At 54.5% G+C, this 13,185-nt stretch overlaps 2 protein-coding genes across 2 annotated transcripts in view; one reads left to right on the top strand and one right to left on the bottom strand.

Moving 5' to 3' along the window:
• The first annotated feature begins 1,644 nt into the window (after positions 1-1,644).
• On the top strand, positions 1,645-4,228 carry LOC123658378 (piggyBac transposable element-derived protein 4-like). Its single transcript, XM_045593810.1, has 2 exons — positions 1,645-1,829; positions 2,088-4,228. Exon 2 carries the CDS (start codon positions 2,091-2,093, stop codon positions 4,047-4,049), a length of 1,959 nt encoding a protein of 652 aa, XP_045449766.1. The 5' UTR covers positions 1,645-1,829; positions 2,088-2,090; the 3' UTR covers positions 4,050-4,228.
• A 1,564-nt stretch (positions 4,229-5,792) lies between these two features.
• The window catches only part of LOC123658293 (protein Aster-B-like), a 56,594-nt gene continuing 49,201 nt past the window's right edge, over positions 5,793-13,185 (bottom strand). Inside the window, exons 14-17 of the mRNA XM_045593730.1 lie at positions 13,007-13,138; positions 12,730-12,910; positions 12,315-12,471; positions 5,793-5,876 (exon numbers count right to left, since the gene is read on the bottom strand). Coding sequence (XP_045449686.1) covers positions 5,793-5,876; positions 12,315-12,471; positions 12,730-12,910; positions 13,007-13,138 — 554 coding nt within the window. The remainder of the gene's footprint in view (positions 5,877-12,314; positions 12,472-12,729; positions 12,911-13,006; positions 13,139-13,185) is intronic.

Here is a 13,185-nt window from a genome sequence, read left to right as displayed (position 1 = left end):
AGGTAAGAAATAATATATTATTAGATAACATAATTTTCTTTAAGGTAAGTTCTTTCAAGTTCTCAATAAATATTTCAAAATGAATACATGTCGTTTTATTTTAACTTATAAATGAAAATACAATAAATTTACATTAAAATATTTTATTCAATACTGAGAATAGAATTGTCTAACAAATATCCTGGTTCCTCGTCTAAATTTGTGCCACCTTCACGCATCACATTCTTTGGCAAGATCTTACGATCCTCGCAACGGCTAAACAACTAGTAGGAATCTATACAAATAGTTCGATTAACTATAACATCAGATCGATATTAATCTTGGAATGAATTTAAATATATACAAAACTATATTTCACAAATAATAAAAAAAAAATCACAAATAAACCGATAGATAAATTATTAAATTAAAAGCACCGATCAATCGAATTGAATATTCCTAAGTTACAATTTGAAATATAATACATCTTTCTACTTGATAACTTTTGTTATATTTAATGTTGTTAAAATTAATAAATATATGTACATATACCTAATTATTAAATTTATTTATCTAAATGGAAACTTGGATATTCTGGATACTTCAACAAAGGTATAATGAATCGAATTTGAAGCCCTCTGGACAAACATGTATAGAAATAGATAAATACTTTATTTTTAATTTTAAATCGATGGCATTACTCATCTAAGCGTGGTCCCAAAAGCTTCAAATACGACGTTTGAATAAATTCGTAAAACACTACATTTACGTACAATAATGGACACAACAAGTCGTCACTCAACGTGATCTAGTTACATTATAAACAAAAATTTTAGAGACGAATCAAATTGTAAACATTTTTGCATTTTACAGGAAATTGCTAATCTAATTTTAAACAATAGAAGCTCTGAAATTAAGAAATACTAAGCAAAGTACAATTGTTACATGTAGGATCAAATTACACTAAATTAAAAAACTAAACGGAAAGTTCATCAAAATAAATTCTTTTTGCCTTTTTATGGGAAAGTTTCTGCATTTCTATGTTGTGTGTATCACCATCCCCATCACCATAAGTAAACACTAAGAAAGATTGATTATGAAATTTCGACGTTCAAAGCTCAGCTGTACGACGCTAACTTCTAAACATTTCAAAAATATCCTAAAAAGTCGAAGGCAAAAATTCAAGAAATGTATAACACGAAATAGATACAAAAATAGAATTTACGTCCATAAAATAAGATTTGTTTTTTTTTTTTTAATTAATTCTCAAATAAAAAAAAAATTGATAAAACTACTATATAAAGGAATGCCTGTACAACTACATATATATTGGGAAACTAAGAACGATTACGAAATTTAAATCATACCATACATTAGTGACAATTTCATCAATTTATTTTGTATAATACATATTATAAAAATCCAAGTGGATACGTGCAAAAAGCCGGCACTATAAACAATTTATCGTGATTTCCGTGAGCAAATAAGTCTAAAATGCTCTAAGCATATAACTGCTACCACAAATATATTTACGACTTGTAAAAATTATAAAAACTAAAAGCGCACACTTTCCTTACTGTACTAATACAACAAAATCCTTTAACCCTTTGACTGGTGGTGGCTATATGTGTGCCACCATGATTAAAAAAATATTATTTACATCTGGTAACACATAATCGTTAGAATGTTTTTGAAACTATTTTTCGAACGTACCCTTACGCTATCTAAAAAAAAAGCAACAGGTGATTGACGTTTACGATTTGTGACAGACGACGGCGAAGTTTAGTATTGAGGTTGTTTTTCGATGACCAGTAAATCAACAAAAATCTCTGAAAAGTGCCACAGTTTTCGTAAGTATTTTTATAATTCTTATATTAGAAGATATATACTAAGCATTTCAGCCATTATTTCAGCAAATTAGTTCATAGTTTTCTTGTAAAACGACGTCAAATATGGTGGCAATAGAGCTGCCACTACCAGTTTCGTACCTACCACTAACTATAAGTTCACTCCTTTAGTTTGAATATATATTTTAGTGCTACTGAGGAATTTCATTGTTGTGTGCTTATTTAATTAATTAGTTATCACTATATATTTTATTTTTTCAGATAATGAGTAGAAAAAAGCAACTGACGGACCGTCAAATAGAAGAGGAGCTCGAAGATCTCTTTGGGTTTCCTGATGGCATGGTGTCTGAAGACGATGCTGAGGTATCAGATAATGAAAGTGCTAATAATACTGACCTGGAACGAATTTTAGTAGGTGAAGATTTATTGCTTAGTACAACAATTACCAACAGTTCTACTGATTTGCCTGAAAGATCACAATCACCTTCTATATTAGTCCAACCTTCAACGTCTAATGAAAGTTTCTTTACTCCTGCTGACAGACAAGATATTATAGACACTCTTTCAGATTTTTCTTCATCATCAGATGAAAACTCTGATGAAGATGAAATCGACTGGAAAAAACAAGATTGGGAACAAAGTCCCTCTATAGAATTTTTCGATTCTGTGCCATTACGCTCAAGTAGAAGTTTACCTAATAGAACAAGACCTATAACATATTTTGAACTTTTTTTTGATGAAGAAGTTGTGAAGAATATAGTTGAACAGACAAACAGATATGCAGCATCTTGTAACGCACAAAACTGGCAGGAGTTATCAGAGGGCGAATTCAAAGCATTCCTTGGTATGATCATACAGATGGGTATTCATAAACTTCCAACAATTGAAGACTATTGGTCCAGTGACCCCATATTACAAGTTATAGAAATAGCTGAAACGATGACTTTACAGAGATTTCAAAAAATATTAAAATTTTTACATGTAAATGATAACTCACAAATGCCACTTAGAAATAGTCCAAATTTCGACAAAATGTATAAAGTGAGACCACTTGTTGATCGGTTGAACATTCTGTGTCAAAGAAATGCAGTACAAACAAATTCCCAAAGCATTGATGAATGTATGATAAAATTTAAGGGTAGATCAACCCTCAAACAATACATGCCAATGAAACCGATAAAGAGGGGGTTCAAGGTATGGTGCAGAGCTGACAGCACTACTGGATATTTATACCAATATGAAATATATACTGGCAAAACAGATACAAGCGAAACTGGACTGGGGGAGAAAGTAGTAAAATCCTTGTGTGAATCTCTTCTTACAAAAGATTATTTAGGTCATGTTGCATTTGATAATTATTTTTCCAGTGTTGACCTTCTTCAATACCTCTATGAAAATGGCGTCTACAGTACAGCCACAATTAGAACCGAGCGTGTTGGTTTACCTCTTTTAGTGAAAAAACCTAAAAATACTGGTGACAAAGAAGAAGATCAAAGACTTTCAGAGGTAGCAAAAAAGGAAAGCACAAAAATCAAGAAAATGAAAAAGGGGAAGTGGAAATGGAGGGTCAGAGGGAATGTTGGTTTTGCTGTTTGGAAAGACACAAAGCCAGTTACTGTGGTGAGCACAGCTTTCCACCCAAAATTAAAAAAAACATGTAATAGAACACAAAAAGATGGGTCTAAAAAATCTATCAAGTGCCCTGTATTGATAACAGAATATACAGCTCGTATGGGAGGGGTGGACCGTTTTGACCAACAAAGAGGTCAGTACAATGTTGGTAGAAAAAGTCGAAAATGGTGGAAAAGAATTTTTTATTTTTTAGTTGATGTTGCAATTACCAATGCTCATATTTTGCACAAAAATAATACAAGAGTCCACAACAGAATGAAACAAAAAGACTTTAGACTGGCTCTTGCAAGGGAGTTGGTGGATAATACTACTTATAGAAAACGGCCATTCAAGTCATTGCCCAATTATGTGTCTAAAAAGAAAAAAGTAAATGAAAGTGGAGAAAGACAAAAACAGAAGTTTGGAGTTCCACATGAAGTAAGATTTGGAAGACTTGGTGAGCACTGGCCTGAAGAAACAGATGGATATAAACGCTGTCGCTACTGCAGCACCAAAGTCAACAATAAAAGGTCTAAAATACAGTGTGATCGGTGCGAAGTAGCCCTTTGCATTACACCCTGTTTCAAATTGTTTCATCAAAATGATCAATAATGGTATCCCCTGTACCAGCAGTGGCAATCCTGTTGCCACCATGTTTTTTTCTATAACTAAGAATAAAAAATTTTTTTAAACATTTTTTATAAATAAAATAAGGTGCAATGAACCGAAAAATTTACTTATTATTTCAATGACACTGAAAAACGTCTCTACCAGTCAAAGGGTTAAATTTTCATATACCTTAAACACTTTGTGTAACTTATTACGGGCGTCTTGTATATCCTTACACATATCTATTGCTTTGACACCTGGAATCGATATCCCTAACCCCCCACCCCCCGGTTTTGTTAAACAACTCAAAATGTCGACTCAAGGGCTAACCCAGCGCTGATCAGTATGCCATCTTATCTTATGGCACTCAAAAAGTAGCCCAATCCATAAAATAATATGAATATCGAATTAAAAATAATGTAATTATTACACTATACTCTGTTTAAGAAATCTGAAAGCCTCTGTTATGTTTTAATTTTATAAAAATGCAATGAAGTATACCGCCCTCTTTAATTTGATCCTATTTCAAAATACTGAAACCATAACAATAATTAAATTCATCTTAATATATTCATTGATTGGTCTACTGGATATCTCTAAGGGGCGTTCATAAAATACGTGATGTACGGTCGTTCACCGTACACGTGAGATGTTTAAGGGGGGGGAGGGGGTCGAGTAAAAGCTCATCTAATCTTACGTTAAAGAGTGGGGAGGCCGCGGCAAATATCACGCAATTTTTTCTGATTGAAACAAAAAAAAAATACTATTTGGGTCCATTTAATCCAGATTGTACATGCTTAAGATTTAATTTTAAGCGTAATCGGAATACGATTAATATCATTCGCTAATTCGTTCGAAAGAAAATAATTTCATTCATACTTCGACGTTATACATCTACTGACTGTCTGATTTGTTGATTGTGTCTGATTACTAGTCTTAGTCGTAAATAAAATCACGAAGCAATTTTTTTTTGTTTTTACAATAACAATCCAACGCGTTTACGTAAGAAACCCACATTTTTCAAAATCTCACGTGAGATTGGCGCATGGGGGAGGAGGTTGAATAAAATCTCACGACATCTCACCAGGGGGGGGGGGGGCGGGGTTGGGACAGAAAATTTAAAAAAACACCTCACGTAATTTATGGACGCCCCTTAGTGCCTCTGAAACAATTATAACCTGTCGACAGAAATCCTGACAGCGCGCCTTTTAATCTGTCAGTGTTGTTGACAGGTTGACAGTTGTCACAATAACTAAAACCACCCATAACCAAACTTCTATACATAATATCACAGCACGAACGTGCAAATTATTATAATTTGACAGTAAATTTAAATTTTTATCATCAAATATAAGTACTCTCTCGTTACTATATAAGTATTGTACCTTCGATGAGTGCGATAGGGCACTAGAATGCAATAGATCTTCGATACTACTAAACATACATATACTCTAAATATCAATAGGACTTTGTTACTTAAAATAGTAAATACGTATTCCGTCTAATTCTGGTCATTCGGACTGTCCTTATTACGTCTCGAAAGATTAAAATAGAATTATGCTATACAACCGCGAATCAAATGGTTGACCGTGACGATCCGTTAAACGTCACACATATGTCACACTGTGCAGTTGTGACATCACACTTTCCAGCTGTAACGTCAAGTTGTCTGCTGTAACTTTAAATCTTCCAATTGACGTCACGGTGACGTCGAACTGTCCAGTAGTGACGTCACACCTATGACCTTCAAAGATCCTCGCGCGTCTCGGGCTCGTCTCTCTCTAGCACCGGCTTGATCGTCTCTAGAAGTTTAGCCAACGCTTGCTCCGTCTGAAATTAAATTTATAGCAGCGTAAAATTTCGAGAACCGAAAATTAAACTAGTTGATTATAGGGGCTCGGTAGCGTTGCACTGATTTCACTTTTTAAATAAAACTACCGGGTTGAACACACGGAACTGTGGTTTGGACGAGATTTATTGCACTAATTTAAACTAAGAGTTGATAGACTCAGATAATAATAGACAGCGAGCTCATCCTGTGAATATATCCGGGCCCCCTGTGCTGTGTACCTGCGCGAGCAGGCGCACGGCGCGCTCGAGCGCGGCGCGCCAGGCCAGCAGCTGTCCGCGCTGGCGCCGCGAGTGCCGCTCCAGCGCGCGCGCCCACTGCGCCTCCGACAGCGAGCTCATCCTGTGAATATATCCGGGCACCCTGTGCTGTGTACCTGCGCGAGCAGGCGCACGGCGCGCTCGAGCGCGGCGCGCCAGGCCAGCAGCTGTCCGCGCTGGCGCCGCGAGTGCCGCTCCAGCGCGCGCGCCCACTGCGCCGCCTGCGCCTCCGACAGCGAGCTCATCCTGTGAATATATCCGGGCACCCTGTGCTGTGTACCTGCGCGAGCAGGCGCACGGCGCGCTCGAGCGCGGCGCGCCAGGCCAGCAGCTGTCCGCGCTGGCGCCGCGAGTGCCGCTCCAGCGCGCGCGCCCACTGCGCCTCCGACAGCGAGCTCATCCTGTGAATATATCCGGGCACCCTGTGCTGTGTACCTGCGCGAGCAGGCGCACGGCGCGCTCGAGCGCGGCGCGCCAGGCCAGCAGCTGTCCGCGCTGGCGCCGCGAGTGCCGCTCCAGCGCGCGCGCCCACTGCGCCTCCGACAGCGAGCTCATCCTGTGAATATATCCGGGCACCCTGTGCTGTGTACCTGCGCGAGCAGGCGCACGGCGCGCTCGAGCGCGGCGCGCCAGGCCAGCAGCTGTCCGCGCTGGCGCCGCGAGTGCCGCTCCAGCGCGCGCGCCCACTGCGCCGCCTGCGCCTCCGACAGCGAGCTCATCCTGTGAATATATCCGGGCACCCTGTGCTGTGTACCTGCGCGAGCAGGCGCACGGCGCGCTCGAGCGCGGCGCGCCAGGCCAGCAGCTGTCCGCGCTGGCGCCGCGAGTGCCGCTCCAGCGCGCGCGCCCACTGCGCCGCCTGCGCCTCCGACAGCGAGCTCATCCTGTGAATATATCCGGGCACCCTGTGCTGTGTACCTGCGCGAGCAGGCGCACGGCGCGCTCGAGCGCGGCGCGCCAGGCCAGCAGCTGTCCGCGCTGGCGCCGCGAGTGCCGCTCCAGCGCGCGCGCCCACTGCGCCGCCTGCGCCTCCGACAGCGAGCTCATCCTGTGAATATATCCGGGCACCCTGTGCTGTGTACCTGCGCGAGCAGGCGCACGGCGCGCTCGAGCGCGGCGCGCCAGGCCAGCAGCTGTCCGCGCTGGCGCCGCGAGTGCCGCTCCAGCGCGCGCGCCCACTGCGCCTCCGACAGCGAGCTCATCCTGTGAATATATCCGGGCAGCCTGTGCTGTGTACCTGCGCGAGCAGGCGCACGGCGCGCTCGAGCGCGGCGCGCCAGGCCAGCAGCTGTCCGCGCTGGCGCCGCGAGTGCCGCTCCAGCGCGCGCGCCCACTGCGCCGCCTGCGCCTCCGACAGCGAGCTCATCCTGTGAATATATCCGGGCACCCTGTGCTGTGTACCTGCGCGAGCAGGCGCACGGCGCGCTCGAGCGCGGCGCGCCAGGCCAGCAGCTGTCCGCGCTGGCGCCGCGAGTGCCGCTCCAGCGCGCGCGCCCACTGCGCCGCCTGCGCCTCCGACAGCGAGCTCATCCTGTGAATATATCCGGGCACCCTGTGCTGTGTACCTGCGCGAGCAGGCGCACGGCGCGCTCGAGCGCGGCGCGCCAGGCCAGCAGCTGTCCGCGCTGGCGCCGCGAGTGCCGCTCCAGCGCGCGCGCCCACTGCGCCGCCTGCGCCTCCGACAGCGAGCTCATCCTGTGAATATATCCGGGCACCCTGTGCTGTGTACCTGCGCGAGCAGGCGCACGGCGCGCTCGAGCGCGGCGCGCCAGGCCAGCAGCTGTCCGCGCTGGCGCCGCGAGTGCCGCTCCAGCGCGCGCGCCCACTGCGCCTCCGACAGCGAGCTCATCCTGTGAATATATCCGGGCACCCTGTGCTGTGTACCTGCGCGAGCAGGCGCACGGCGCGCTCGAGCGCGGCGCGCCAGGCCAGCAGCTGTCCGCGCTGGCGCCGCGAGTGCCGCTCCAGCGCGCGCGCCCACTGCGCCTCCGACAGCGAGCTCATCCTGTGAATATATCCGGGCACCCTGTGCTGTGTACCTGCGCGAGCAGGCGCACGGCGCGCTCGAGCGCGGCGCGCCAGGCCAGCAGCTGTCCGCGCTGGCGCCGCGAGTGCCGCTCCAGCGCGCGCGCCCACTGCGCCTCCGACAGCGAGCTCATCCTGTGAATATATCCGGGCACCCTGTGCTGTGTACCTGCGCGAGCAGGCGCACGGCGCGCTCGAGCGCGGCGCGCCAGGCCAGCAGCTGTCCGCGCTGGCGCCGCGAGTGCCGCTCCAGCGCGCGCGCCCACTGCGCCGCCTGCGCCTCCGACAGCGAGCTCATCCTGTGAATATATCCGGGCACCCTGTGCTGTGTACCTGCGCGAGCAGGCGCACGGCGCGCTCGAGCGCGGCGCGCCAGGCCAGCAGCTGTCCGCGCTGGCGCCGCGAGTGCCGCTCCAGCGCGCGCGCCCACTGCGCCGCCTGCGCCTCCGACAGCGAGCTCATCCTGTGAATATATCCGGGCACCCTGTGCTGTGTACCTGCGCGAGCAGGCGCACGGCGCGCTCGAGCGCGGCGCGCCAGGCCAGCAGCTGTCCGCGCTGGCGCCGCGAGTGCCGCTCCAGCGCGCGCGCCCACTGCGCCTCCGACAGCGAGCTCATCCTGTGAATATATCCGGGCACCCTGTGCTGTGTACCTGCGCGAGCAGGCGCACGGCGCGCTCGAGCGCGGCGCGCCAGGCCAGCAGCTGTCCGCGCTGGCGCCGCGAGTGCCGCTCCAGCGCGCGCGCCCACTGCGCCTCCGACAGCGAGCTCATCCTGTGAATATATCCGGGCACCCTGTGCTGTGTACCTGCGCGAGCAGGCGCACGGCGCGCTCGAGCGCGGCGCGCCAGGCCAGCAGCTGTCCGCGCTGGCGCCGCGAGTGCCGCTCCAGCGCGCGCGCCCACTGCGCCTCCGACAGCGAGCTCATCCTGTGAATATATCCGGGCACCCTGTGCTGTGTACCTGCGCGAGCAGGCGCACGGCGCGCTCGAGCGCGGCGCGCCAGGCCAGCAGCTGTCCGCGCTGGCGCCGCGAGTGCCGCTCCAGCGCGCGCGCCCACTGCGCCGCCTGCGCCTCCGACAGCGAGCTCATCCTGTGAATATATCCGGGCACCCTGTGCTGTGTACCTGCGCGAGCAGGCGCACGGCGCGCTCGAGCGCGGCGCGCCAGGCCAGCAGCTGTCCGCGCTGGCGCCGCGAGTGCCGCTCCAGCGCGCGCGCCCACTGCGCCTCCGACAGCGAGCTCATCCTGTGAATATATCCGGGCACCCTGTGCTGTGTACCTGCGCGAGCAGGCGCACGGCGCGCTCGAGCGCGGCGCGCCAGGCCAGCAGCTGTCCGCGCTGGCGCCGCGAGTGCCGCTCCAGCGCGCGCGCCCACTGCGCCTCCGACAGCGAGCTCATCCTGTGAATATATCCGGGCACCCTGTGCTGTGTACCTGCGCGAGCAGGCGCACGGCGCGCTCGAGCGCGGCGCGCCAGGCCAGCAGCTGTCCGCGCTGGCGCCGCGAGTGCCGCTCCAGCGCGCGCGCCCACTGCGCCGCCTGCGCCTCCGACAGCGAGCTCATCCTGTGAATATATCCGGGCACCCTGTGCTGTGTACCTGCGCGAGCAGGCGCACGGCGCGCTCGAGCGCGGCGCGCCAGGCCAGCAGCTGTCCGCGCTGGCGCCGCGAGTGCCGCTCCAGCGCGCGCGCCCACTGCGCCTCCGACAGCGAGCTCATCCTGTGAATATATCCGGGCACCCTGTGCTGTGTACCTGCGCGAGCAGGCGCACGGCGCGCTCGAGCGCGGCGCGCCAGGCCAGCAGCTGTCCGCGCTGGCGCCGCGAGTGCCGCTCCAGCGCGCGCGCCCACTGCGCCGCCTGCGCCTCCGACAGCGAGCTCATCCTGTGAATATATCCGGGCACCCTGTGCTGTGTACCTGCGCGAGCAGGCGCACGGCGCGCTCGAGCGCGGCGCGCCAGGCCAGCAGCTGTCCGCGCTGGCGCCGCGAGTGCCGCTCCAGCGCGCGCGCCCACTGCGCCTCCGACAGCGAGCTCATCCTGTGAATATATCCGGGCACCCTGTGCTGTGTACCTGCGCGAGCAGGCGCACGGCGCGCTCGAGCGCGGCGCGCCAGGCCAGCAGCTGTCCGCGCTGGCGCCGCGAGTGCCGCTCCAGCGCGCGCGCCCACTGCGCCTCCGACAGCGAGCTCATCCTGTGAATATATCCGGGCACCCTGTGCTGTGTACCTGCGCGAGCAGGCGCACGGCGCGCTCGAGCGCGGCGCGCCAGGCCAGCAGCTGTCCGCGCTGGCGCCGCGAGTGCCGCTCCAGCGCGCGCGCCCACTGCGCCGCCTGCGCCTCCGACAGCGAGCTCATCCTGTGAATATATCCGGGCACCCTGTGCTGTGTACCTGCGCGAGCAGGCGCACGGCGCGCTCGAGCGCGGCGCGCCAGGCCAGCAGCTGTCCGCGCTGGCGCCGCGAGTGCCGCTCCAGCGCGCGCGCCCACTGCGCCGCCTGCGCCTCCGACAGCGAGCTCATCCTGTGAATATATCCGGGCACCCTGTGCTGTGTACCTGCGCGAGCAGGCGCACGGCGCGCTCGAGCGCGGCGCGCCAGGCCAGCAGCTGTCCGCGCTGGCGCCGCGAGTGCCGCTCCAGCGCGCGCGCCCACTGCGCCTCCGACAGCGAGCTCATCCTGTGAATATATCCGGGCACCCTGTGCTGTGTACCTGCGCGAGCAGGCGCACGGCGCGCTCGAGCGCGGCGCGCCAGGCCAGCAGCTGTCCGCGCTGGCGCCGCGAGTGCCGCTCCAGCGCGCGCGCCCACTGCGCCTCCGACAGCGAGCTCATCCTGTGAATATATCCGGGCACCCTGTGCTGTGTACCTGCGCGAGCAGGCGCACGGCGCGCTCGAGCGCGGCGCGCCAGGCCAGCAGCTGTCCGCGCTGGCGCCGCGAGTGCCGCTCCAGCGCGCGCGCCCACTGCGCCTCCGACAGCGAGCTCATCCTGTGAATATATCCGGGCACCCTGTGCTGTGTACCTGCGCGAGCAGGCGCACGGCGCGCTCGAGCGCGGCGCGCCAGGCCAGCAGCTGTCCGCGCTGGCGCCGCGAGTGCCGCTCCAGCGCGCGCGCCCACTGCGCCTCCGACAGCGAGCTCATCCTGTGAATATATCCGGGCACCCTGTGCTGTGTACCTGCGCGAGCAGGCGCACGGCGCGCTCGAGCGCGGCGCGCCAGGCCAGCAGCTGTCCGCGCTGGCGCCGCGAGTGCCGCTCCAGCGCGCGCGCCCACTGCGCCTCCGACAGCGAGCTCATCCTGTGAATATATCCGGGCACCCTGTGCTGTGTACCTGCGCGAGCAGGCGCACGGCGCGCTCGAGCGCGGCGCGCCAGGCCAGCAGCTGTCCGCGCTGGCGCCGCGAGTGCCGCTCCAGCGCGCGCGCCCACTGCGCCTCCGACAGCGAGCTCATCCTGTGAATATATCCGGGCACCCTGTGCTGTGTACCTGCGCGAGCAGGCGCACGGCGCGCTCGAGCGCGGCGCGCCAGGCCAGCAGCTGTCCGCGCTGGCGCCGCGAGTGCCGCTCCAGCGCGCGCGCCCACTGCGCCGCCTGCGCCTCCGACAGCGAGCTCATCCTGTGAATATATCCGGGCACCCTGTGCTGTGTACCTGCGCGAGCAGGCGCACGGCGCGCTCGAGCGCGGCGCGCCAGGCCAGCAGCTGTCCGCGCTGGCGCCGCGAGTGCCGCTCCAGCGCGCGCGCCCACTGCGCCGCCTGCGCCTCCGACAGCGAGCTCATCCTGTGAATATATCCGGGCACCCTGTGCTGTGTACCTGCGCGAGCAGGCGCACGGCGCGCTCGAGCGCGGCGCGCCAGGCCAGCAGCTGTCCGCGCTGGCGCCGCGAGTGCCGCTCCAGCGCGCGCGCCCACTGCGCCGCCTGCGCCTCCGACAGCGAGCTCATCCTGTGAATATATCCGGGCACCCTGTGCTGTGTACCTGCGCGAGCAGGCGCACGGCGCGCTCGAGCGCGGCGCGCCAGGCCAGCAGCTGTCCGCGCTGGCGCCGCGAGTGCCGCTCCAGCGCGCGCGCCCACTGCGCCTCCGACAGCGAGCTCATCCTGTGAATATATCCGGGCACCCTGTGCTGTGTACCTGCGCGAGCAGGCGCACGGCGCGCTCGAGCGCGGCGCGCCAGGCCAGCAGCTGTCCGCGCTGGCGCCGCGAGTGCCGCTCCAGCGCGCGCGCCCACTGCGCCGCCTGCGCCTCCGACAGCGAGCTCATCCTGCGGGCCGGTGACCACATCTCTATACTTCGGACCGTGTGTTCATTAAATCAATTATATTACACCACTAAAGGTTACATACACTAAAACAGAAACTTAATTGGGGCATAGTACAGCAGGAACAGTGGCCCGACTAGAGAAGAATCTCAAACTTACAGAACATCACGGCCAAGTAATACTGTTTTTATATAGTATTCCTATGGTTAGTAGGTGGTATATGCAGACCGCCAAAGGATGCGTTGTTACCATTACTAGTAATAGTAAGGCAACAGGCAAGGTACGCACCTGGAGTGCAGATGGTCGAGGTCGAGCGCGCGGTCGGCGCGGTCGAGGCGCCAGTACAGCAGCGCGTTGAGCAGCAGCAGCGCGCCCAGCGCCAGCAGCAGCCAGCGCGCCACGCCGCCCGAGCCGCCCGCCCGCGCGCCGCCCACCGCTGGCGCCACCGCGCCGCCCACCTCGCCCGCTGCTGCCGTAATATGAAAACCACAATTAATTATTTTTATATGAAGCCACCACCAGCGTGTCGCGGTGTCGGCGTGAGGTAGAGGCAGTGTGTACCCACCGTCCCGGCGGCGGCGGCGCGGGCGCACGCGCGCGGTGGGCGCGGGCGCGGGGCGCGCGGCGGCGCGCAGGCGCGCGGCCAGCAGGCGGCCGAACTCCTCCAGCCCGTTGATCGCGTTCTTCTCCAGGAACGCTGCGGGTGACCACGTTTGGTTCGATTCCATTTTGGCAACGACTTTT

This window comes from Melitaea cinxia, chromosome 12 (assembly GCF_905220565.1).
Source record: "Melitaea cinxia chromosome 12, ilMelCinx1.1, whole genome shotgun sequence".
Taxonomy (NCBI): domain Eukaryota; kingdom Metazoa; phylum Arthropoda; class Insecta; order Lepidoptera; family Nymphalidae; genus Melitaea; species Melitaea cinxia.
The sequence above is the reverse complement of the archived record's forward strand: the minus strand, read 5'-3'. Positions and strand labels throughout refer to the sequence as shown.

What these genes read in the sequence shown, in the direction of transcription:
- LOC123658378 (XM_045593810.1), top strand. Translation starts at nt 2,091, where the DNA reads ATGAGTAGAAAAAAGCAACTGACGGACCGTCAAATAGAAGAGGAGCTC.